This window comes from Anarrhichthys ocellatus, unplaced genomic scaffold (genome assembly GCF_004355925.1).
Source record: "Anarrhichthys ocellatus isolate YVR2014 unplaced genomic scaffold, GSC_Weel_1.0 scaffold6, whole genome shotgun sequence".
In the NCBI taxonomy this organism is placed as follows: Eukaryota; Metazoa; Chordata; class Actinopteri; order Perciformes; family Anarhichadidae; genus Anarrhichthys; species Anarrhichthys ocellatus.
In genome coordinates, this window is record NW_022280036.1 from 7,652,304 (window position 1) to 7,678,927 (window position 26,624).

The following is a 26,624-nucleotide window of genomic DNA, read 5'->3' on the forward strand; positions in this document are numbered from 1 at the left end:
CCAGGTTAATTAATCAGTGTAATACAACAATTGCTAAGATCTCAGGCTAAATGCTTTTTTGCATAAGACTGTAGAACGTCTTATTTTACAGCACCACACATGCAGGACACACACTGATGTTGGAACAAAACTATTATAAAAACCGTTACAATAGAATTCTGACATTTTTAGAAATTATATCTCAAAAGAGAAAAGAGGATGATAAAGAAACAAAATAAAATATACTGGGAATAAAAAAGACAAACCAGCAGTGTATAAAAGCTGTTTAATATTGGTGAAAGCAACAAAAGCCTCAGACACCTCATTTGTCGTCACATCTCAATGAAAAATCAATAATACTCACTGACATGTTGAAATATATATCCAGCAAGTACAAGAGTAGTGCATTGTCGAGCAGGCACAATTCACACAATACATTTTATTTACACTGATATACAACCAGCTCGCTCATCAATGTTCCAGAGGCAAGCTAGTCGGTTTAACCAGCTATTGGACAAAAAAAGGCTCACACTGCAAGGCATTTACTTCAAGTGTTATGTGTTATAATACACCTGGTAACTCAGCTCAGGAGCTTGAGAATGCTACATGAATGGTTATCGAGCTTAGCTTGGATGCCTCACAATTAGGGAAGACATTCAAACACAAGCCACAGCTGGCAGAATGGTGATTTCCTGAGTAACGGCAAATTGTTGCCATGTTAATAAATGCTGGACGAGGGTGTCAAGGTTAGGTCAGCCAGTCCATCAATGGAAAAGCCAATTCATGCTCTCTTTACTTTCAGCCCTTACTCATTTGTGTTATCCACATGAACTGCAGTAAAACACAGAAAGTATCAGACTGAATGTAATTTCATATGATTAACAATAAAAGCATAACCAAACTGTAGTTTCAATATTGTGATCAATAAATTGCCAAAAGATGAATGTTATTTTAAGAGGTAGTTAAGAATACAGAGATTCAGAGGTAGTGTGAGTGAGTGAAGATTTTGTGGTATGCCATTTTGTCAGCTTATATTTAAATCGTACTCAGCTCAGTTGTTCCCAGTTCTTAAGTAACCATCAAATCAAGTGATGGATGACTGCATCAATGTTGACTCTTGTAACTATGGGATACCGAGGAAATGACAATAACCTACAATAACCTACAGTACATCTGATCCAATTGCATTTGTAATATCAGTCATGTGTGCACAAAGCAAAAGTATAAACACTTGAGTTCTAACATCTACCTTTACTGATACAGGTTGAAGTCTGCTGGAAGACTATAATGGTGATGGAAATGTATTTGAGTTAAGACAAAATGTCACAGAAATGTAAGAATGTTTTCATTCTACAATGGTGTGAAGAAAGACTTTAAAAAGTCAAAAGTACAGTGAAAGTACCTTTAAAAACTTAAAACATCCGTCAGAGAATCTGGTTTCTCCACTCGGGGAAAACACATTTTAAATATTGAATTACTAACAGAATAAAGGGGTGGCCAAGATTGGAAGCAGTCTTATTCAATTTATAGATTTAAGGTTGGACAAGTGCAATGGGCCCCAGAATATAATTTAACTCACATGATACCAGTACAGTGTGTAGCTAACAAATACACACCACAACTAATGTACACACTAATGTCACATGATGTCAATGTGTTTTGAATGTACAAACATCCTGACCATGACTGCAGATTATTCTGTAGTGTGTTTGTCAGAAGAAGGCCCCTCCAGTGAAATGTAAGTCACAAACTGCAGTTTTCATATAAGCCTTAGCTTACTGACCCAAAACTGATCTAACAGTAAAAAGATGAGTCATTTTTTGGAATTCGCTCCCAGAGTATACAATCTACAACATGAAAAATTGCATTATCTGGGCCATGTAAGACCTGTGCAAAACAACTTCATCCCTCCCTTTGCCGCTGTCCATGAGATGAACAAGGAATTTCTTTCAGAGACCAGATGCTGCTGAACTATATTCAGCTGAATACAGTGGAATATTTGCCTTGAGGCTGTGCATCCACCTACAGGTAAAGGGCTGCTTTGTTTTGTTGATTCTGTGGGGGGTTTTCCTCCCCTTTGTTCTTGTTCCAGTTCTTCAGCCCTTCGGGTAGAGCGGTGTCCTCCTCAAGCTCCCCCAGCCCTTCAACAAACTCCTCATACGATGACTTCTCCTGAAAAGGACGAGTTCCTAGCAGCTCCACCATGTCGGCTTTGTCTAGAATCTCCTTTTCTAGAAGACGTTTTGCCACCTGAAACACATGACGAATTATAGTAAACAACAAGCGTTATAATAACGATGGTAGAAGTAATAGTAATTATTTATTTTAAAATAATGACAGTTATAATATCACAACTAGCTTAACACAAGGTCGTTGAGGTTTGCCATCTTCATAGCAGTTATTCCAACCAGTTTGTAAAAATACAAATTCAAACAAACCATAAATCAGCTGTAAAGTTGCTGCATCATACTGTCAGTGTTCTGCTCTTTATCTTTACTTCTCTATATCCTTGTCACCAGTGGTAATAGTTCTCACCTTCTCCACCATTTCTTTCTTGTCGGTAACAAGCTGAAGTGTTCGTTGGAAGGCAGAATCAATAAGCAGGCGGACCTCCTGGTCTATAAGCTGGGCTGTAGGTTCACTGAAGGGCTTCTCAGTTACAAAATCGCCTTGCTGAGGCAGGTCAAAGGATATCTGACCAACCGCATCGTTCATTCCAAACTGTACAACCTAAAATATGAGGAGAAATGACCCTAGTTAATCAAAAGACACAGAATATGCTTCTTATGTGCCTTTGGTTACAACATCATTTGCTGATTCTAATTGTGCACCTGCAGAAATAGCCCGGGCAGTAAATATAACTGTTACTGTAGCAGTTTGTCTGTATTAAACTACTTGTTTGCAGAGCTCAACATAAATAATATTAGCGTGCAGCAACACAGGACCTGCTATTTCACATGGTCTGTGATTGACCCGTCACTACGATCTTGAGAAAATCAATCTTGAAACTAAATTAATATACAGAGCAAAAAACATATCTTGTAAGTGTTGTTGTTCATTATTACCTATTTTACTGCCACATTTTAAACAACTTCTATCCCAGCATATGAGAGTGTATGACACAACACTGACTCCCAATTGCATAAAATGTAATTACAAGGTATATTTAGAATCACATACAGTAGTTTACAGCTTTGTGTATCTGTTACCATGCTTGTTGTAACATGTGGTGATCACCTGTGCATACGCAGACTGCGTGACCTTCCTGAGGTCATCCTGCGCACCGGTGGTGACTCGTTGAAAGAAAACCTGCTCAGCCACTCGACCCCCCAGCATCATGCACATTCTGTCAAACAGCTGCTCCTGAGTGAACAGGTACTGTTCCTTAGGCAGATACTGTGCATAACCCAAACCTTTCCCTCTGGGAACAATTGACACCTGAGGGAGTACATTATAATTAATGTTGTTGTGTGTTAATTGTAACTTAAAACCAAGACTATGCAAGGGCTGCAGAGGAATTCAGATAGTCAAGCAGCAGTGCCAGAGACAGGAGGAAGGAGATGGTGCGACTACCTTAAGAAGGGGGTCTGCATGTTCTAGGAACCAGCCCGCTACAGCATGTCCGGCCTCATGATACGCCACGGTAGTTTTCTCTGGAAGCTGCAGTACCTGAGTCTTTTTCTCCAGACCTGAGAGCAAGGAGGATGTCATGTATACCATGTATATCTCAAATTAAAGCAAAAAGTTCACATTGATGGCTCAATATAAACTTACATTACATAATTGATAATAGTACCAAAATGTATTGAAATTGCTTTTACTACTAACTAACTTGATTAAGGTGTACAACCCATGTCCAATTGTCATTCTAAATATTGTCATAATATCAAATGAATGTCAACTCACCTCCAATAACTCTGTCGACTGCCTGCTCAAAGTGCTTCGAGTTGACATGATGGTTGAGGTGGCGTGCAGCTATTAGAGCAGCCTCATTGCACACATTAGCAATATCTGCCCCTGAGACACAAATGGAGCGAAAACAACCAAGTTAGACTGTGGTGGTGGTTTTTTTTTTTAAATAGAGTGAGAGATAAAGAAGACAATGATCATTGTAGATTAATACAAAGACTGAGCTTAGTGAACGCATGCAAACATGAACGAACATCTCTTGTTCTTACCAGTAAAACCTGGGGTTAGCGCAGCTAGCTTCCTGGCCAAAGCCTCTACTTCAATAGTAATGTCCAACTTCAGAGGTCTTAAATGCACCTTAAAGATGGATGCCCTGTCTTTAATATCTGGTGGGCCTGTAGAGAAAAAGAAAACAAACATATCATGGATTTTCTCTTAAAACAAAAGAATGATATGCAGTGCCCAAATTAAGATTAAAATTAGGGATACTGCAGAAGAAACAGGATTACATGATAATGTTACTGATACAAAAGCAAGACTAACTGTGAACTGCGAAGTGTGTCTCAGATTATGAACCTCATGAGGACGTCACATTTACACATATTACAGAAGCTCATTCCACTGGTCCTGACAACCACTTTGCTCTTTTCCTGCTTTAGAGATGTTCTTGTCATACAGCTCATTTTCAAGATGACACTGACAAATGGTTAACGGCCAATACATAGCTGATAACAAGGTTGTCTAAAGACTTTGGATTACTTCAAGTCAAACTACAGCAGCATAAAAGAGGAAGGACAGCTACAGAAAAGTCCAATTAGAAATGTAGGTGCCAACAACTACAATATGAAATGAAGTTTGTAGAGCTGTGCATCAAATTCTGCACATCAAACTACTGGGCAGTAAAGACAACATTGAAAGACAAATCCTGTGACAGCAGTGTGTTGCCATGAAGCTCCCCTACAGCAGCATTACCTCTTACAAGGGGAGAACGATTTCCACAGGAACTCATAAAGTCAATAACACTTATCTTGTAGACAGCCTCTCTAACATGTGAATACTCTGGAGGTTATATCTGCAGTGGCAGCTGAGAATTACACAAAGGTAGTTGAGTGTGTGTGAAGGGCATTTGAAGGAGCAATTAGACCTGAGTCCTTAAGCAATGGCTTAACTTGTGGCCTAATTAGAAGACCTTAGCACAAAGAATTATTCATGAAGAATAATCCCACGCATATTTTTGTTTAAAAGTTAGAGACATGATGATATCACAGGTTATCTAACTTATTACTGATCAAACATGAATTAGTAATGTGTTGTTAGTGTTTGAAGCAACTTTATCTAATCAATACGGTTTATAACAACGCAAGGACTAAAGGAAAGGGAACCGAGAGACTCAAGAACACAAAGAGGAGCGGCGTGTGCTATTCGTCACGTTGGCCTCCAGTCGTCTAATCCTTCTTTTATAGAGGCCGAGCTCTTTCATTGTGACCCACTATTCTTCAGCACTGCTGGCGTAAAGCAAATTAGATCTTAGCAGGCAGAAAAAGATCAATCATTTTAACCACAAAGATAAAAGCACACGCTGTGCAACACACGCTGTTAATGACATAACATGCAAACAGGTGCAAAAAAGAACAACAGCTAATCTAATAGGCTTGAGGCTTATTTCTATTTAAACCATACAGGAAGTGTTTCAGTAAGTCAAAGCACAGCACCTCATCTGAAGCAGGCAAATACACCAATGGTGCAAATGATAAAGTGCAATTTGAATTGATCTTAGCAAATATAAAAATAGATTTACACGAATGTTGAAAGCAAACCCAGTGATAAATGATGATTCAGAGAAAAGACTTAGATGGGGATAAATTATAAAAGTCATTAACTGAAACCAGTTCTCATGCATCCAGGGGAGAGCAGGACAAATATAAAGCAAGAGAGGAAGCTGACCTCAGACAAGTGCTACACGTTACCTATGTATATATGTCGATCAAAGCGTCCTGGCCTCATCAGAGCTGGATCCAGGATATCAACTCGATTGGTGCCAGCTAAAACAACCACGTTAGTGCTACTGTTGAATCCTGTAATGACAAAAACAAATAGCATACAAAGAGCTGGTAAATGTTGCACCAGGAATGGCTTGAACAACGAAAGAGATGATAATAACTCCCTACCGTCCATTTCCACAAGCAACTGGTTGAGGGTGTTTTCCTGCTCGCTCTGGTTGCCAAAGCTCCCATTGCCTCTTTTTCTGCCAACTGCGTCGATCTCGTCAATGAAAAGGATGCAAGGGGCATTTTTTCGAGCTGTGGCAAACGTATCCCTTATCTTATATAGGACAGAGCAAAGACAAATCACTTAAATATTCTTAACAGATGTCAAAATTAGAATTAATTACTACTATAGTTAGCGTAATTTCCTTTAGTGTTGTTATTGGAACAGTGAGAGCAGAGCAAAGATAGATTGTGCTCTATATTTGTATCTCTAACATGACAATGCACAGAATCATTGTGTTGACAGATGATGTGGCCCAACAGCAGCATCACATGCATTTGACCCATTGTTCAGTTTTAAGACGACTCTTGCATTGAGCCAGGTACTGACCCTCGCTGCGCCCACGCCAACAAACATTTCCTGGAACTCTGAGCCGTTGACAGTGATGAAGGGGACGTTGGCCTCTCCTGCTGTGGCCTTTGCTAACAAGGTCTTGCCGGTACCAGGTGGGCCCGATAACACCGCACCCTGAAAACAAAGGTGTTGCTTAATGATCAATACCAATGCCTTAATGAATAATTCAAATGCACAATACTTGATATACAGAATGGCACACCTTTGGGATCTTGGCTCCTAGGCCCTGGTACTGCCGCGGGTTTGTCAAGAAGTTGACAAACTCCAAAATCTCCACTTTGGCCTCCTCACAGCCAGCAACATCTTTGAACCGAAAGCTGATGTTGTCTTTTATTACCTTGGCTTTGGATTCACTCATACTGAAGGGGTTTCCTTGCCGACTACCCCCACGACCGCCTGCCATTGGTCCCTGCCGCATAGCAAAAAGTAAAAAGCCGACCAGGAGTAAAGTGGGGAGAACACTGAAAAGCAGTGTCCTGTGGAAAAGAGAAAGAAGCTCCATTAGGCCAGCGTCAACATGTGCAAATCCAATGTGCATAAAAGTCACTTTGATATGAATGTTTCAGGTACTTCAGGTAAATTCTTTTACCCGTCACTTTCACTGCTGTAAAACACAGGTACCTTCTGTGAGTCCAAACCCATTTCTTTCTGGGCCGTTTCCAGGTTATGCTCAAATGAGTCAACACTGCCAATGTTGAACCACAAATAGCTCTGAAACATACGCACAACAGAAAACATATAACATGCAGTATACCGCTTAGAAATGTTAAACTTCAAAGCAAGACTACTGATGTTTTTAAATAAGAAATAACAAGGAAGACAAAGATTCTTTCATTTACAAATGTAAATAAGCAATAAATTGCATCATCGTTGCTCATTTCCATTTACTCAGGGTTTTTTCTGCGACAGTCTTACTTGGTCTGGTAGGACCGGTAGATTGCGGTGACTTATGTTAGAAAACGCTTGTGCATGAAAGTTAATTTTTTGACCTTGGAAATTGCTGTTTGACTCTTCTCTGCTTGTGTTACTGTTAAACTATATTTCAAAATACCACTAACACTGACCAACAGAGTGGCCTACATTAAAAGCAAAAGGACAAAACAGCATTTGCATGCAACTAACCACTTCTGATGTCTTCACTCCATTGGCAGGAATTACTTTGACATATTGTTTATTGACCACCTCCAGGTGATCCACCTGTGAATAGAGCACTTTGTTTTGTTTTTGTTCACATGGTTGCAACAACAAACTGATACAAGACGGATGATACCAAAACTATAGCTCTCCACCTCTTACCAAGCCTCTGTTCATGTAATGATGCACAAAGTCCTTCCAGGAGATCTGCACCCCCGTCTCTCGAAAGTAAAAGTACCAAAACGCTGAGGTCATGCCTGCTGCACCGATTGCAAAGTACTGAACTGCTTTTTTGTCCAACGGAAAACCATCCTGTTAGATGAAGACATGTAAGAGAGAGGAGATGAGTTGGTTAAAGGCGAGACAGCAGGTGTGTCAGCAAGCCAATGAAAAACAATCCACTATTCTGCGTCTCAGACCTATGAGCAGCTATTTAACTGACTCGTTCGGTGCTTTATGTTTTAAGGAAAATATCAAATTTAACATTTGAAAGTTTAGAAAGTCTAACAACAATATATCAGCTTATGTTAATTTAACACAAAAACATAACAAATAGATAACATAAACAAGCAAACATTTATGTGATTTCATAAGAATCAATAAAATTTCAATGATAAATAAATGTGACCAATATATGTGCATTTTACAGTGGAAAGGAGTGAAACAGAACCAATATAAGATAATTTATGTGACAAAAGGATGCCAAAGTAATTTAATTAATTATTACCAATCAATGTTATTAGTGTTTGTGTGCAGTGCATTTTAATGAGCATTAAACATTAGTCGCACCTGAAAACGCGTCCACCAGTGAGATTCTTCTTTTTTTCTTCCTCTTCGTTTGTCGTCCTCATCATCATCTGTGTCCCGCTCTTTCCTTACAAGACATTCTTGCTCTTTGGTATTTTCATCTAAATAGTATCAGAAAATCAGTCATACACTGCAGCGGAATGACAACAAGAGGATGCACAAATGCTGCTTGTGAGGATGACTCAAACATTGCTCACCTTCAGCTGATTTGTTGACGCCGGTGCTTTCTTCACTCTTTGGGAAAAACTTTTCAAAACCTAAACCAATTCAATACACACACAGCAAAATAATTAAGTAGAAATGGCTCATAGGTCATTGTGTGCACTCCTGTAGCTACATTACCAGTATAAGGAGGTGCAGTACCTCTTGGTGGTTTGTTCGAGCTAAGTAGCCGAGCGAGTGGAAAACTGTGTTGATATAGTCCTCCACATCTCCTTTGGATCAGTGACGCCTTCTGAAATAAAGATTCCATTTTGTTAAACATGTTAGCAATACAGACAGGGCCATAAACAAACAGAAAGGCATTAATTCAACATGCTATATGTAGTGTGTATGTGGCGATACAAAATGAAAAATGAGAATCCACAGTCCAAAAGAATCTTCAGCTGTTATGAACCAGACATGCATGTTAAAATAAGACACATGTCCTGCTACACGTTGTTTGTTTTTTTTCAAACATTATTTACAGGATTACTGAAATCTCATGACATGGGCATACTGCACTGCATCAAAGTTAACTTAATTTGAGTACAACAGTGTTGCAGATAGCTCACTTATACATTGAACAGTTGCTTTAAAGCTCATGATACACACATATCGGTCGCCTGTGCATATCAAACACAGATGATAATACTTAAAGTTTATAAACACGTTTGGAAGTAACTAATATGTGTTTCTTACACACAACTGCAAAATCTTTGATTGTCTTTGATTTCAGCCCATATCTGCCCACATACACACAGACCAGTGCCAATATATGTGTAATAACACAGTTGCTAATGTCAGCGCTCCCAATGTATGGGATGGGCTCTATTTACAATGCAGGGTCCATCAGAGAGAGAGACAATTAAGGAAAACTCAATGTATCACATATGTTTGTTTCATTGAAACCAGTGGAAAATATTACTTATGTGACATTAACAATATGCTGTCTCTAAAATAAATGTACATTCATAAAACACAGTTTGAAAGACACTGTTCAGAGTTGAAGTGCAGCTCATTACCTTCTATTTCAATAGAGAAGCAGAAAGTCTACTGAAGAAAGTCAGCAAAATGTAAGATACCAGCCAGAGAACCTCAATTACATCTTTTGTTGAAGCAAAGACCATTAAAAAAACACCCTTTTCCAAAACGTCACTACTATTAGATTCCAAGTAAAGCACACAAGCAGTTTTATTTATATTCAATAACTTGCATATCTCTAAAACATTTGCTTAAAATTGCTTCTAAAAAGTCAATGCAACTGAAAGAATGAATGAATGAAAAAGATGAACATGCATTGGCTTAACGCGCACCAGTCACAGAGGCACACCCCCTACAAAGAAAGCATTATCTAACTGAAGAAATCGACTTCTACAACAAACAATAAGAACAGAAACAACAGACATATCGTGAGAGTAAACAACTGAGGAATGATGCACAAACAGTGCAGCCGTTTGTTTGTTTACAGGTTTTGGGGGGGGGGGGGGGGGGGGGGGGGGGGGGGGTCTGCAGCCTGCAGAACACCGCGTTCCTTCCCACGACAAAGCTCAACTAAAGTCGCACAGGGCTCCGTCTCCTGAAACCCGCTGTTATACAAGACATGGTGAGTAGCTGTTGCAAAACAACTCATTTGCGCGCATCTATTCTGAGAGTAACGACTTTAGTAAAAAAGACGATGTCACCGTACCAACGCAAGTGCGCCGCCGTTGCAAAGAGAAGCTGAAATGGTGGATAATTCTCGGCTCCACGTCCGAACCGCCCGGACTCGGTTCCGAAAGTGACCGACACTCACAGAGAGAAGCCCCATCGTCCGACCTGCACCTTCTCTGGGCTTCACTGGAGTGATCGACGAGCGAGAAGTACCGTACACACTGATCGACGAGCGAGAAATACCGTACACACTGATCGACGAGCGAGAAGTACCGTACACACTGATCCCGCGAGATTTCGGTGAGAAAATAGAAGTATGTGGTCATGTCAGATGTGGGACATACATTTTATATTGTTTTAAGTTTAATCAAAAGCTCTGCGGCCTATGTTTGTTTTTCTTTTTCTTTACTGGGTTTATACTGCACTCATCATGCAGCAAACTCATGCATACAGATGGATGCATCAATCTGCGACCATAATTCCTGTTTATGATGTATCATGGTGCTATAGCTTTTTTACCTATTACATAAATCTTGTATTTTGAATTCTATCATGATTGGATTTGAATGTAGTTTCAATAGGACATACTGTCCTTTGCATAATTATTGGCGGAAATCCAAGTCCTCGACCACCACTCTTCATGTAGGCAACCAAATGATTTTGTAGTGGAGCCAAAGTAGGCAAACACTGCTTTATTGCTGTACTCTACTTTTGTTTTCTAATCTAATCTAGGCCAATCTGTACAAAGGCTCTGTTTGACTAAAGATTTTTTTTTTTTTAAATCAGTATACTGATTTATGTCGTCATCCAGTTTTTCATATTACAGATTACAGACTACACACGTTTTCAAAAAGGGATTATTGCACCCCATTAACACAATACAAATTTGAAGTTGCACAAGTGCCACACCATAACAGCGGTCACCCTCATTCCCTCCACCAGTTGGTGGGTGTTATGAAAGAAGATGTGCTTACATCTTTGGATGTTTGTGGTGAATAAACAAACGACTCAGTGGTGAAATGTACTTGAATGATGCAAGGCAAAATGTAAAGATTATTGGGAGAAGGAATATGGCCTTTTATATTAAAAATTATAAAAATGTCATAACATGTTATGACATCACAAATGGTAACAGTATCTCAGCATAATTTGTTATAAAAAAAGAATTAAAATGTCATAGTATAATACGTCATGAAAACATAATGTGGTATGTTATAAAACATCATAAATCTGTCATAACATATTCATAACACACATTCAGACGCGTGTGTGTGTGTGTGTGATTATTCTCGCCTTGTTCCAGTCGGGATTAAAACAGTTGAGCGATTACCTACTTCTTGATATACATGAAGCATGTGCCTTAGCGATACTACACTTTGACTTTTTATGACATTCATAATTATGACATTTTTATGACACTTTTTTGGCTCAGTCAAGACAAGGGACGTAGCAGTGACAGTGTATGTGCATGACCAAACATTTATTGTTATTATCATTTTGAAGCTGCTAGTTTGTAGATTTCTACACATCTGTGCAAATGGGACCAATTATGTCATAACTCATCCATGAACAACCACTGCAGTTTTAATATATTTAATAACTGTATTCATGCACTACTCCACATTTTACAACAGGGCATGGCTTTTGCCAACACCATGCATGTACCTCAGTTTGAAAAACAAAATACAGTACATCATGCTGAACGATAACAGACAAAATTCATTAGCTTAAAAGAAATACTTCAAGTCAACATTTACACATTACCAAAGGTGTCACTTAACACCTTTGTCATTTCTGGACAACATGTGCTTTACATTAAGACTGAAACCATTAACATGATGCCAAGTGGATTAAGACGTTTGGATAACAGCTGTATGTAACCTGACTATCTTAGGCACGCAATGTTCATGAGTATTCACATCTATTTGCTCCACACTGCACTAAACTGAACCAGATCAAACACAGATCAAACTGTCTAAAATGAGTTCACAGTTTTGAATTAAAGGAAAGCACATTTAACTTCAATATTCTTTTTCAGTTAAACAATTCTCCTTACAAGAATATGTACCGGTGATGCATGCTTTGCTTATATTTCTGTTGCCAATACTATGTATTTATATTTCAAATAATGGTTTTAATGATTGTATAGATACCATCTTTCTTGTCAAAAAACTTGCAAGCAATATCATTTTTCTTCCATTATCCAGGTTGACGAATTGACAGCAAACAAACTCAACGTAGGTTTATGCCGAAAAGAAATATTGCTGTAAAATATGGAAATATTTTCTCAAGACCAAACATATGAGCTGAATTATGACCGACATTAAAATAGTGTCTAACGAGTGTGGACTGCTTCAGGAGCAGTACTTGTAAGAGCAACAGTGTTGGGATTGATGATGGATTATGAGTAAACATCAAAGTCTAACATATGTATTTGATTCCTTATTGTAAACTAGTTAACGCATTTCTTAATGTGCGATACTAAACGAAATACCCTCTTAAACTGATGCTTGGAAATGACGGCTCAGTGCACAACTTTCAAAAGCATGTTCACAAGATATTGTTATTAAAATAAAAACTGGAAGCTGAAAGGCAATTTTAGTCTTTGGAATCTGGAGTCATTGAAATTCAAAACTATTCTTTCTATATGGCAACCTTAAAGTTAAGTCAAATTGGCAGTGTAGGTTAATGCAGTCAAGGTTTAATATACGACAACTCCAGCATGCATAATCGCCGTCTGATGAGGTGACTTTTCTCTATAGGGCTTTCATTTTGTCGTTTAAACAAGCAGACACACACACTAATGCGGCTCACTCACACAAACACACGTACACAGTGTGCAACACATCCAATTTCAGGATGAATTAAAAAGTTGGGTAAAAAAATTATATAATTTATATATTAATTTCCAGATGGGTTGATAAGTACCCTGCTTCATTGTATGGCACACATGAAGCTACAGACACTACAGTATAGAAACATATGCACAAAACACAACCAAGGACAAAAACTAAAAGCTAGTCTTTCGTTAGACTTCCTTGTTCGAGGAGAGCACAACATGAGTCAAAGTTCAACTTTCCAGTCGCTTCATGTGGTCCTCTCCAGACTTATGCAACTCTCACGACTGGCTCCTCGTCCTGCTTGCGTTCAGTCATTCGTGCACATCGCGGACAAGTCGTAGAGTTATCATAGTAACAATCTCTAAAGAGACACAAAAACAGGTTATATTAATGGTGTCCATTTGAGTAATGTGTTGTTTTTCATTTTAAAGGGACAGCTCATTGTTTGTAATTGTACCATTTTGCTATCTACAGTATGCTGAGTGGGACAAACGTGTCTTTCTTATCTCTTTGTATGCAGTTTGAAGGTGTGTTAACTGGTGATCTTAGACTAGACTACACCAAATAACTGGATGTCTTTGGGATTAGTAGCTCCACTCAAAAGTAGTGCTACAATCACATTGTTTGCCGTATTTTTCAGTCTGAAAAGTTGGTGGCGACTAACCTGTGGAAGACAGCAGAGCAGTCGTAGCAGACTGAGGTATGACTGTCAAAAGGGAACAGTATGTCTCCTTCCTTACACAGCTCACACACAAATCCTTTGGCCTGACAACGCTACACACACACACACACAAGATTATGTTATGTGTGGTACATGCACAGGAAACAAGCATACTAACAAAGAGAAGTCAATAGTATTGTTCTTTGTGCTGTATGTAAGAGCTCACCTCACAGTCTAGTTTGATGTGCTTAGCAAAGGTGGTGTGGATCTCAGTGAGGGAACAGCTGAGTCTGCCACTGGAGATGTCAATCAAATCCTGTAGTGAGTACATGTCGTCGTTCTCCACAAAGTGCTGTCGCTCTTGAAGCTGGGGAACACAAATATAAAAAATAAAAATGTTGGTCTGTTGGAAGGCCTTTTTAACAATTTGGCAAATGAATGTTCGCTAGTGAGACTGTTTTCAAAGCAGATGAAGACCTTCTTCAGTTGTTTTCAGGTTCTGTTGACTGTGTACTGCATGTTAATGTTACCTGTTTTATCTATTATTATTATTTTTCAACTTAAGAGTGAAGCTGCTAATTCATCAGTATTGTACCCGCCAATGCATGTTTGTAGCGTATGTGCATTATGTTTTGTTTGTCATTGAACTGGAGAGGATGCTTCTGTTAACTTGCACAGTTTGAGGATTGTACATTTTATTTCAGCAATTAAAAATGAGTGATTAACAACTTTCTCCTTGATGAGAGATACTACATCTAAGAGCTTTGATATTCATGTAGCATTTATTTATGTTTATTTCAGAAACTACCGTCAATATGTGCAGCTGATGACGGCTTGTAATTAAAGTTGCTGTCTTACAAGGTGAAGAAGTTGAACTCCACCTGGTGACTTAGGTGCTCTCTGATACGAGTCCCGTGTTGAGCCAATACACATCATCCAGCCTTTCATACAGCTTTAAAATCCCAACACAAATTCTAAAAAGTACTTTAGCTGATACTGAACTTGTACCAAGAACAGTCAAGTAAAGTTTACAGTGTTTGTAGAGACTAGTATCACATATATTGTCAACATTTTACAACAGGAACCTTTCCCGATACAGCTCAAACTCTCAACTTGTACCACATGGTGGTGCTGTTGTAACATATTACTTATTGGTCACATTTAATGCCACTAAATATGAGGTTAACTCCACCATGCAAAGTCAAGTTAGTAAAAAGATGCTCACCTGTAGTAATAGCCGAGCCTCCATGGCCTCCTTACAGGTAATAAAATAGGGTTTCATCAACAGAATATCCTGACGGAGTTTCTGTAAAGAAAAAGCCACACACCCACACACCCACCCACCCACACACCCACACACACACACACACACACACACACACACACACACACACACACACACACACACACACACACTGCTGTCTGTCTCACTTACTGCACAGAGATGCAGATAATTTACCATCTCATTGCCTGTGCTAGCCGCTTCGGCATAATAGCACCTAATGCAAAACGGTGACATTGGGTTGTTGATGTAACAGTAACTATACTGAAGGTGTCATGGTTAAAGTATTTTAGAAGTGATTCTGGGCTAAAACTGACAACACAGCTGATAATTAGAGCTGTGGATTTCGTTTTATGTACACAGTGGTGTTAACTAGTGCTACCCACCCTGATCTCGACCAGTTCCTCCACAAAGTTGAATAGCAGCGGGTTGATTTCTTTTAGCTTCAGCACAGGTCGTGAGATCATCAGGGTCAGGTAGCGCATTGAGGAGCGACAAACCTGAAACAGAGAAACTGTCAGAACACGGACTACCCCGACTCCCCTTTAGCAACTCTCTTGGACTTGAAAAAGCTCCTCTATGGCTGCAGAAGTCACAGTGAGACAGTTTGTGGTGTATTTTGCTGTGGATGTTGAGGGGTTACCTTGCGTGATTCAAACTCCCAGTTGTGGATGACACGGGCTGGGACGATGGCGGTGTCATTCCAGTGGCATGTGCTGCAGTAATACTGGCCTGTGTAGTCACACTGTCTGGCTTCAGTCGGCACGCCCCCTACAAGATTAATACGGCACCGAATACAATCAAACTACGACACACAGAAAGCAGGATGTACTTTTATACATTTAAAACTTTGTGATTAAACATGTAGTATTTAAATATGTCAAAGAGAATAAAGATTTTCTAAAAATGATGTTCTGTTTTTGTCGCTCAGTAATTTCTATTTAGCAATTTGTCGATGGCTGTAAAGTGTAAAGTAACCTTATTTACAACTGTGTGCACACGCCTATCAAGCAAACTGAAGTTCAATTAGCCTACATGCTGCTTTTAGATCCTCTGTTCCCGTATTTCAACTTGCCAAACGTAAATCAACACACTCAATTTGTACTCACTTAGTGAAATAGGTGTGCGACATTCTGCACAGCGGTAGTCTTGTCGGTCTAGTCCTATCTCAGGGCAGATGCTGAGCTCGTACGCCGACTGGTGGCTGACTTTTGACTTGACACAGGGCTTGGTGATCAAGATCATACACTTACTATGGCAACGATAATAGCAACCTGAAAGAAGAGAGGGATGATCACATGGAACGCAATGGCATTACCACGACACACAATGGGTTTGATATGAAGGGCCGGTTGACGAATTAAAAGAGCTGTACAAAGATCCTCTCATTCAGGGAACATATCCTGAGAAAATGAAATGGAAACTTAACAATATAAAATGAAAATCAAAAATCTTGTTCTTCAAGAATTCTGATTATCAGGACAGTCAGTATGCACATGGAGCTTTGAAAGAACAAAAAAGGATATTCAGATAGAGATCTTGCATAGAGGCCTGAGTTTTGAAAAATCTGCGCTCTTAAAACTTCCTATTCAATGCACAATGGGATGTTTTACAATTTGGGGTGTAAAATATCTCCACAGTGCTATATCACTGATGCTATATCACTCATGCATTGTATAGCGTGTCTCACCTGTGCAGGTATACCAAGTCTGGATCAGGCCCCAGATGATAGCACTACACTTGTCACAGGTCTGTTTCACACTCTTGCTCTTTTCCTTGGTAAAGCGGTGCTCCAGTAGGATTCTCAGATTAGGCTCATCCTCCTCGGGGTCCTTTTATTAAAAGGCACAAACCACAATTCAAAGATCACTAACATAGCAGTAACACAGTTCATGTGCGGTTATATAAGATCATTTTAACAGCTAAATATTCCAGACGTTCACACCTCTTCCCAGACTAAATTATATTTTGTGTTTTGCCTAAACGTGTTGAGGTACAAACTCAATGAAATTAATAAAAATATGCACCTCATGCATATCCATTTGAAACATGAGGAGTTTTTGCAGGAAGTTGCAGATTTACACAAACTTGTTTACCATCCTATCAGTCTCCAAGCATGTCTGCAATGCTTGCTCTCATTTATCACACACGGGGTACTGGCTATAAAGGGATAGTGAGGAACCTCTCTGACAAGCATCCCCTCTCAGCTACAGGCCAACAGCAATATGATTATAATTTCCCCCCAAAACTATTGCACCCAGAGATTATTAGATTATTCTTCAATCCCAAAATTCCATATTTTCCAAATGCACTTGAATGCAGCATTAGTTTCAGGAAATGCTTCGCCAAAAATACAGAAAAAAAATCCCCGCTTTTCATAATTCCTTTCCATCTGCAAACACGTCTACAGCTGTGCATTCCTCAAAATCGAAAACAGGTCAAGTGAGATTGGTCAATTATGAATGTCTTGAAGTTTTACTGATTGTCCCCCAGCTTCAACAACTACATTATCATGTTATCCACTTCTCTCTTCACTCCTTAGTTCCAACCTTAAGCTCCTGTAGTTTGAGACGAAGGTGGATGAGTTTCACCACAGTGTCCTTTTGTCTCTCGGAGTGCTCTGGCAGCTCCAAAATCAGCTTTTTACACTCCTCTATGGCCATTTTCAGCTGTTCAATGTCAGGAGCCACAATCGAACCCTGAAACAGGAGAATAAGAGCAAAAGCATGGACATGAAATACAATAGGTTGTTCTGAATGTAAGCACTCTATGTTTAACAATATGAAAGTCATTTGGATTTGAGGCGGACAGCGGGAACAACGCTTTACTTACCATAGGCCTTGAGAAGTGGTCCTCAGCTAGACCCAGGTCCATGGTTCGGTCTGAACTGTGAGTTCTGGTCCCAGGGAACAGCTCAGGCCTTGCTTCTAAAGAGAAGGTGACATGGCATAAAGCACTGTTCTTCTTGTAAGCATGCACACTTTGGTGTGGTAAGTGCACTCAGTCATGCGTGCTAATTTCCCACATGACTGTGGCCACTCACAACAATCCCTACGCTCTGACTCACCGCTCAAGGAGACGAGACGAAGTAGCTCTAAAGGGACGACTGAAGGAATGCCGTGTAGTCATCGTATCGGTTCTGATAATGTGTAACCAAGCCAGCTGACAAGACAGACTCCTACTGTGTCGTTAAAAGTGCAGATCAGCCAGAGGAATGAACCTTTGACGTGCTGATCACTTTTGCATCAAAGCTGTTTACAATCAGTCTGTAACATGACCTTTTGTATTGTATGCTTTCAAATCAATTGAATCACATTCTTCTACTGCCGATGCTGCTATCAGCAGCATGACTGCCTGTGTGTGATGTGCGTCGGTCACTTTAATACAGTAAATGAAAGGATTATTTGTCCTTATGAGCAATTATTCACAAATATCTGCAAGAGTTTATGCTTCCATAATACCATTAAGTAATGAACATATTACTCGCAGGGAGAAGCAGAAAGTGTTACTACATAGAGGTTGAGCTTGTGCTTTCTGATGTATGTGACCACATTAGCTGCTTAGAGCTGCATTACTAGACTTTATTGATTTGGCCACACTGGGCAGCAGAACAAGCTGAAACACAACAGCTGACTTATCGCCTTATAAAGTTGTTATGACGAACTTGTTGTCAAACTGATGTCTATTTACACCTCCAGCAGACACAGAGCGACATTACCATAAATCTGGAGACAGGTTCCTATCCACACGACAAATGTAAGTCCTGTAATAATTATTTTTGCTCTGTTTTCGTCTCCATCACATCTTGAGAAAGACATCTGGCTCTGGAGCTGCTAAATGCTGCACTATGATGAGCAGCTAGTCCCTCACTTTGTTGCTAGACTGGGCCACATGGATTTATTAACTATTGTAAAAGAAATACTCATAAGTGCAATTTAAAAAGAATGTGGGATTAGAGGCTCAATGTATACGTGAATATACAGCAAGATAACACAAAACAGGCAATAAGTGGGGACACTGAATTATGTGTATTGTACTAAGAGGACAACGTCACCTGTGCAGTTTAATGCAATCAAAATAACCTTAAAACGATAACAATACAGTGTTCTTCTTTTGTTCAATCTATGTATGAAATGCGTTGATACGGTGCGGTCATTTTCAAGGCTGTCGTTTGTAGTGTTGCATTTGATTGTCAGCAGTTTTGCATCCCCACACTTCTATTAAGCTGAATAGAGGTTCACCTCCTGTGTACCACCTAGAGTTAGTCTGAGGAAAGATTCAAAGCTATAAACTAGCAACACCAAGTTTGATCCACCTCCATCCTTTCTTAATTTGAAATGTGATTTTGTTTATCTACATAAAAATATTAAAAAGGGAAAAAGGAGACAGCAAAGTTACGCAATATAAAGTCAACCCAAGTCTGTATATCAAATAAAATCGATGCACAGTTAACACTTAAAACACACTCTGATCATACCTACAAGATATCAACAGTGTATAATGAAATCATTAAGTAGGATGACTCACATTTTGACTGAGGAATCTAAACATTACATGAAAGAAATTTGAAAAGGCCTTTGATTTACAATCTTTCAAATGATACACAGTAAACTACGCTAATCACATATTCTTACAAACAATCCATCTTACTGAAAAGGTGCAGACAAATTGCTGTTACCTGCATACACCTCAGAACAAAACATGTTGGGTGAATTCAGCCTCTCAGTGACAGATGGGAGTAAAGTCAATAAAGCTCAGTGTGTCAGGCTTGCCTGTCAAAATGATTGTAAGCAGACAAAAATGCCTTTTATTCCCAAACTCCAGAATACAGGAAGTGTTACTAAAGTATTGCTTACACTTGCTTTTCGTTTCCTCTGTTTCAGTTATCGTATTTCCAACTTCCTTTTCCATAAGCTCAGAGTTACTCACAACAGTTCAGGGTGCTTTTTCTTTATGTGTTAAGATTCATTCTGAACTAGATGTAAACTGTTTAACGTGTGTAAATATCTGAGAAATGATTAGCTAAAATCAGTTTCACGAGGGAGTCACTGCCCCATACAGTGATCCAAGTGTATTTGGCGATGTAGGGGAAACAAACCTATCTCTGCAAGTGACATTTAGAAAAGCAGAAATCATGATACCAGAAAACACCTCCAACTGCAGCACCCATATCCTCATGGCAGGCCACAGGCCAGGAACATTTGATGCTTTTTTTCACAACAATGGCTCAAAAAGATCCCCAACTAACTGGCCTCAGTCTACCAAACCAGAATACTGAAACAGATTAAACCAGTTTCGATATTCGATATTCTGATGGATAGAGACATTCACTTCTCATCCAAACTATTTTATCGCCTGCACTTATACATGTCAGCACATATGTTGTGGGATTTTCCATTGGAAAGTGAAACGGGTAACACAGAGTTGTGTTGTGCTTTAGTCCTCCTCGATGTATATTTTGGCATTTCCCTACAGTGAGATGTAGCATGTGACATATAAGGTCTGATACCAGCTCTTAACCAGCTTTTCTTTATGAGGTCTTTGTGACAACTATATAAAATAAATAAACCCATAAGGTAGCACTGATGATGCAGGACGACTGTCACAGAAACTGTCCAATAAACGAGGCCCATATGACTTCACGTTTACACCTCTTGGTTCATAAGAATTAAGTAGAGTGCATATAAAAAAAATCTGAAGCTTAAAAACAACAATATTGTTTGTGTGAAAGTGACCTTAAAGCGAGGTCATATTCTAAACTTAAAGAACTTCACCGTGCAGTGGGGGGGTCTTGCCTCCTTGGGGACCATCTTCTTCCTCTCCACGATCAAAAGGATTGAGGCGGGTTTGGCGGAAAAGTGCAAGTTTCTCATCATACTCCATTTCATCAGCTACATCTGAAAAAGAGAAAATACATCACAGTCACACTGAGAGGTTGGTTCGTTTCTCTTGGCTTGTGCTTATGAATTGAAGTACGGAGGCAGAAAAATGGCAGCCACATACCTTATGTGTTTGCATTGTTATTGTACAGCGTGTGATACTATACAGATCCCAGTTGTGCCACTGCTAACCAGTAAACACATCTTTTAATCTGGTTATAATTCACTTTCTCTTAAAACGTCGTCGTCTTCTATGTCTCTGATGTCTTCATCGGGGTTACCTCAAACTATACAACGCCACACTTCAGCCACGGAAGACAATTTACAACCGTTTCAGGTATTTCTGCCTTTGACTTGTCAATAGACTTATTTATGCTATAATTGGAAAACATATTGAACTGCTATGTCAAGAGGTTTGGAAAGTGGTCTGCTTTCAATAACCAACAAAGAATGGAGGCATCTTAAAAAGCTATGAATGGCAAGTGGCCTGCAATAGATCTGAAGTGATGAGAAGAAACCGCAAGATCCAAGTGAATACCTCACATGCAACCTTTTTCTGATTATTTCCTCCTGCTCCTGGTTCCCAAAAGGATAGCAGGCTGTAAAGCTGGTTCGCTTGAAGTAGTTTCTAAATAACGATCCAAAAACAGACATTTAATTCACTCTTTATATATTTTTATCATACATTTTATTACCGAGCTCGGTTAACTTTCATGGAGTCAAACATGTAAACACTGCAAAGCCTGAGAAACGTTATTAACACAGATTGAAGGCTCACCTCACCGACTGTAACCAATCAGGGCTGTTGTTGTCAGTCAGACGCCCCAATAAAGCGGTAACGTTAACCTTTTTGTTCAAGTATTAATGGTAAACATTTGGGGTATTCAATATGAATAATCACTGATATGTTACCAATATAAAAAGGGCACATCAACGTCAATGCACGAATGTCAGCTGACAGCTAACGTTAGCTAACTAGCTTTAAAAAAACAAAACAATCATCTTCTGGATGCTAACGTTAGCTCGGTCTGGTCAGAAGCTTACCCCGTTGTTGACCATATTTATCATTAAGGACTCGGCAGCTGTAAAATATGTTTTATGGTCGACGCTTGCGGTATAGATGCACAGTTCTACCAATAGTTCAACCAGTGTTGTTTTGCTATCAGCAGCACCATACGGCTCAAAGCATCAAGTCATCCATTGTTTAAAAAAAAGAAGTCGATTTCCGGTTAGTATTTTCAAAATAAACTCATTTTTCTTCTTCTTTTCAGTTTATTGGTTTTATTATTATTATTGTGAAACATACTTCATAAATAAGTTATATTCTGGATGGTAAACCCATTCCATTCAAAAAATGTAAATAAAGCCCTTTTAATCTGAACTTGTTTGTCCCCTGTCTCTAACAGTCCTGTGATGCTCCACTCCCTTCCTAAAGCTATCACTCTGCCCTTCAGTCTTTCTCCTTCTACGCTGAGCTTCCTACACTCTATCAGCACACGTTCAACAGTTTCTTTACAGTTGCATATCTCACATTTATCCGACACTGTCTTTTTCATGGTGTATAAAATGTCATTAAGTCCTGTATGTTCTAACCTTAATATACAAAAAGTAACATTTTCTTTTCTACATTTACTTCCATCACTTCTCGCTCTGACTGACGTCTGAATGTTGTTATTTCGAAACTTATTGTCATTATTCCAAATTTCCTGCCAAAATGCCATTGTTCTGTGCTGTATTACTGATTTTGCCTCTGACCTATAAACTCCTTCATATCTAATACAGTAATACAAAAACACTAAGAATACTTTTGATAAATTGTCTGTATTTTATAAAAACATTAAATAAAGATACAATTCCTCAGCTTCTTAGCTGTTGTGTCTAAAGCTACATTATCTTAAAAGTGATGTTTGATAAAGGGTTGCCAAAGCTTAAACCCCCTGTGTGCCTCTCTGTCTGTGCGTCCCTTCATTTTCCTCACTCACACCGAACTGATTTCTTGCGCAAAATGTCATTCTGCCTGCTGGGCTCAGACCATGAAAACTAAATCATATTTACGGATCCTACATAATTGAACTCACAAAAAAAGAATACAGCATAAACAGCTATTTATATTATCCTTTTATTTTTGGTGATAAACATCTGACTGGACAAATCAAGCCTGAAGGCCGCTCTGGGCAGCCCTGTATGACGGCAGTGCAGCTAGTCCCCACAACGTCTGATAACTGCTGATTGTATTAGACATTGCACTGATGACAAAAATGGAAATGTCCTATCATACAATGAGGGTATTCAGAAGTTATCACATTTTCAGGCCCAGTGTATCAAGAAAGACAGATAATGTTCTGAGCATTTTGCCAAACAAAGAGCGTAAATATAGTTGACCTATATTGAAAACTATCCTTGCATTAATTACAATTATAGTTTCTACAAATACCATTATTGTTACATGTATGTAAGTGGCTTTTTGACCATCTAAAATCTTCATGGAAAGGAAGCCTTTTAGTTCCCTCTGTAGGATAATTCCATGTCAAACTATGGAGCAAAAAAACAAGTTTGACAGTGACACTGATTAGCTTCATTATGAAAGCATGACCACATATTACAAGTAAAACTATAAGATTACTACATTGTTACAATTATCAAATTCCTACTTTAGATTTCTACTATATATTTAAAGACATAAGCTGTAAACTATGTATTCTTCTCATCTCATTCTCAGAGACTAACATGAAAGTATAGGGTGTCAGAAAAAGAAAGGAAGTTCTTTAAGAAGATACAGCAGGTGTTGGTAAACAGCACTGCAAACTGATTGCTCAGTTGCATCAGTTGTCTAAGACTGCATGTCCCTGACCTAAATGCTTTGTGAGATGGAACATATTCAGTATGTATGGTTTATGGAAATGCTTACACCAGCATGTCATTTTGTCTGCCATGCTGCAACTTTAGTGTAAACATACTGCAAGGAGCACTTGAAATATACTGAAAATTGACAACTCAGTTTAGGTTATGCATTTATATTTGATCTACTGTATCTATAATTTAGATGTAAATAGAAGTGTGTGTGCAGAGTGTGACGACCCTCCTCCTCCTATCATACACTAGGTGCCCTGTGTGTTTCATTTGTTACAGGTGCTGATCGGAGGCTCGTCTGCTGGATGAGCCACACCTGTGCTGGTGTGGCTCTGCCTTAAAATACCCTCTCCAGTTGGCAGCCATTCTCTCTGGGAGGAAGAGCCTTTTTCAAAACACTCAAGTTTAGTGTCCACTGACTTGTAGAGGAGAGAAAGCTGTGTGAACGGTAAACTCTTAAAATTCTTCCCACTGTAACTGAATAAGCGAAATTGGCACAGAAACCACATTATGCTGCCTCACTTCCTTGTGTGACAGAGGAATGGGAGATTAGAGACTCTCAGCCAAAACTAAATCAATAAGACTATACACGGTTCTGAGTGCATAATGAACACATGCTCACACCAATGCTTCCATTGATGCAGCTTTGTCAGTGGCTTCATCAATATACGCAGGTTGCATATAGAGTTTATCAAAATAAACTCCCGTCTTTACAGAAAAACGTTCACACAACAAAATCACCAAGTTAGTTTTAGGAAAAGAGCGTGGTTGACGTTAACTTGACTATCGCCCAATTGACGAGACAAAACGCCAACGTATACTATAAATTACGCACTTGAAACAAACAGCGGTCCCTGTGCAAAAGTTCAATCGTGATTATCCCTTACACCCCTCCTCCCGCTTGCCCGGTGCGATCACCTTGCCTTTTAAACTAAACTACGTCAGTTACTCTGGACTGAAGGCTGCTGGAGTCAGACGCAGAGGAGCACTGACCAAGCTGCGTTATTTGATGCCTTGCGGGGGAACGGTTTGGCATAATCTGGTTATGCAGGCTTTGAACCAGGTGTTTTTTTTGCAGCTGAAGCCTCGGAGGGAAATTATTATATTAATATCCTCCGGATAGCTGAGGCACCGGGAAAAAAAAACAGTCACCGTCAAAAATAGATGTAGGCTAGGTCACTGCCTTACAGAAGAGAGGGAAACGGCCGTAGGCTGTGGCACGCGCTCTCACGCTGAGCCACAGCTAAACGGCGCAGTTTATTGGTTGCAGCTCGGCTAACTGGAACAACCGATGCCTGTCGTGTGTGATGTGATCGCCCATGGACTGAGGAAAACGCTTCTCATATTAGTAATGTCCCAAACTCATAGCCACACAGTCAACATGTTTCCTTCAGGGATTAGTGGAAAAAGTTGGCAAGGTGTGATACGCAGAGTTTGTAGCTACTTTTACCAACAGGTTTGATGAAGCAGATCGAGGTCATCATACGGACGGTCGATTTATTTCAAAGCATTTGACTGGATACATTTGGAACCTGTCAGTGTATCTGTTTGATGCTGCAGGGAAAGTACAGAATTCCATTCACATTTAGGTTCTGATCGATACCGTCATCGTGACGGGATCAGACTAATCACAAATAATGAAGATACCGTGCACCACGTGCGTAAAAATGCCAATTCTTACTTGGAGACGCTCGTGTCATTCCTGCTGCTTTGTGATGGCTACAGGTATTCAATGTTACTGTGGTGGGGAAGCCTTAAGGGGAAAAGAGAGGGAACCACAAAGCCACCTGGGAAATTACGCTCCAGGGAATACGGATTTAAGAACCTTAATTAAAATACTGTTTTGAAAACTGATAAGGCACAGATTCGTTAATGATAGAGACAGAGACGTGTTCTGTAAAATTAACCAAAGGTTTTATTTAAAGAATCAAAAATAACCAAATTTGCAGGTACGGCAGCTGCTGTGGAGGGAAGAAAATGAATGACAAATGAAAATGATTGAAACCAATACTACAATAATCTAAAGCTTTACCAAAAACGTTTAACTATAATCTTTAATATCCTAAAATATCCTGTCCAACAGAAACTATTATCTATTTTACCTAAAGAAAAAGGGAACTACCAAAAAGAATAAACACAAAAACGAACGAACCCAGTTGGTTTAACAATGTAAAGCAAACAAAACATCAGGGCGCAACAGAACAACGACAAAACATAACGGGGGCAAAAACGGAGGCAAAACAGCAGCAGGTGAACCACTTCTTACAGAGTATTAAGATATGGAATCACTCGTCGTGGCAGACCAGATTTCAAAAAGGAAGCTGTGAACTTAGGGTGTATTTCAAAAAAGGTTGGCATGCTTATTGATCATATTAAATACATACCCGTAACGCTAGCAGGGGCCACAAAGAATGAGGCTATGCCAACAGGTGCATTTTATATACTGACCTGATTAGGGAATTGGTTGGGCGAAGAGCCAGGGCTGCGTTCACAAACAGTACACCGTTCACTGTTACTAAGGAATCATTCCCCACTACATACACTGTAAATGCATTATTTAGTGACAAGTGAAAATAATCAGTAATATTAACGCAGAACAGACTGTGAAATTGAAGGGCAAAGAGAGAGAGGTTCAACTCAATATACGTGAATGATCTAATGATTTAGATCAGACAGGTCTGTGCACAAATTGTGACTTTTGTCTCGGTGCTTGAATGCGGACAAAAAGCCTGACGAAGAGTGTCTGTGTTGCTTTAAAAACAAAAAAAAACTATCAATCTGTATTTAGCAGCAGTTGGACATGGGGATTT

At 39.3% G+C, this 26,624-nt stretch overlaps 2 protein-coding genes across 8 annotated transcripts; both read right to left on the reverse strand.

Moving 5' to 3' along the window:
- Positions 1-202: 202 nt before the first annotated feature.
- LOC116382815 (AFG3-like protein 1) lies at positions 203-10,546 on the reverse strand. Of its 3 annotated transcripts, XM_031846152.1 has the most exons (17): positions 10,340-10,546; positions 8,815-8,905; positions 8,649-8,708; positions 8,434-8,552; positions 7,807-7,956; positions 7,633-7,707; positions 7,100-7,221; positions 6,713-6,986; positions 6,487-6,624; positions 6,057-6,210; positions 5,856-5,963; positions 4,158-4,283; positions 3,886-3,996; positions 3,553-3,668; positions 3,217-3,417; positions 2,515-2,709; positions 203-2,229 (listed from the first exon to the last, which is right to left on the reverse strand). In XM_031846152.1, exons 1-17 carry the CDS (start codon positions 10,457-10,459, stop codon positions 2,002-2,004), a joined length of 2,388 nt encoding a protein of 795 aa, XP_031702012.1. In that variant the 5' UTR covers positions 10,460-10,546; the 3' UTR covers positions 203-2,001. The 3 variants fall into 3 exon arrangements, with proteins under 3 accessions (XP_031702012.1, XP_031702011.1, XP_031702010.1); XM_031846151.1 differs by having other exon boundaries at positions 5,856-6,210; positions 8,815-8,902; XM_031846150.1 differs by having other exon boundaries at positions 5,856-6,210.
- A 447-nt stretch (positions 10,547-10,993) lies between these two features.
- Positions 10,994-22,158, reverse strand: def8 (differentially expressed in FDCP 8 homolog). Of its 5 annotated transcripts, none has more exons than XM_031846157.1 (12): positions 21,743-22,158; positions 20,860-20,982; positions 17,918-18,012; positions 17,635-17,784; positions 16,776-16,917; positions 16,195-16,359; positions 15,729-15,856; positions 15,472-15,585; positions 15,029-15,109; positions 14,030-14,170; positions 13,807-13,916; positions 10,995-13,503 (listed from the first exon to the last, which is right to left on the reverse strand). In XM_031846157.1, exons 2-12 carry the CDS (start codon positions 20,966-20,968, stop codon positions 13,410-13,412), a joined length of 1,329 nt encoding a protein of 442 aa, XP_031702017.1. In that variant the 5' UTR covers positions 20,969-20,982; positions 21,743-22,158; the 3' UTR covers positions 10,995-13,409. The 5 variants fall into 5 exon arrangements, with proteins under 5 accessions (XP_031702018.1, XP_031702017.1, XP_031702014.1 ...); XM_031846154.1 differs by having other exon boundaries at positions 20,860-21,592; XM_031846155.1 differs by having other exon boundaries at positions 21,503-22,158.
- Between the last annotated feature and the right edge of the window lie 4,466 nt (positions 22,159-26,624).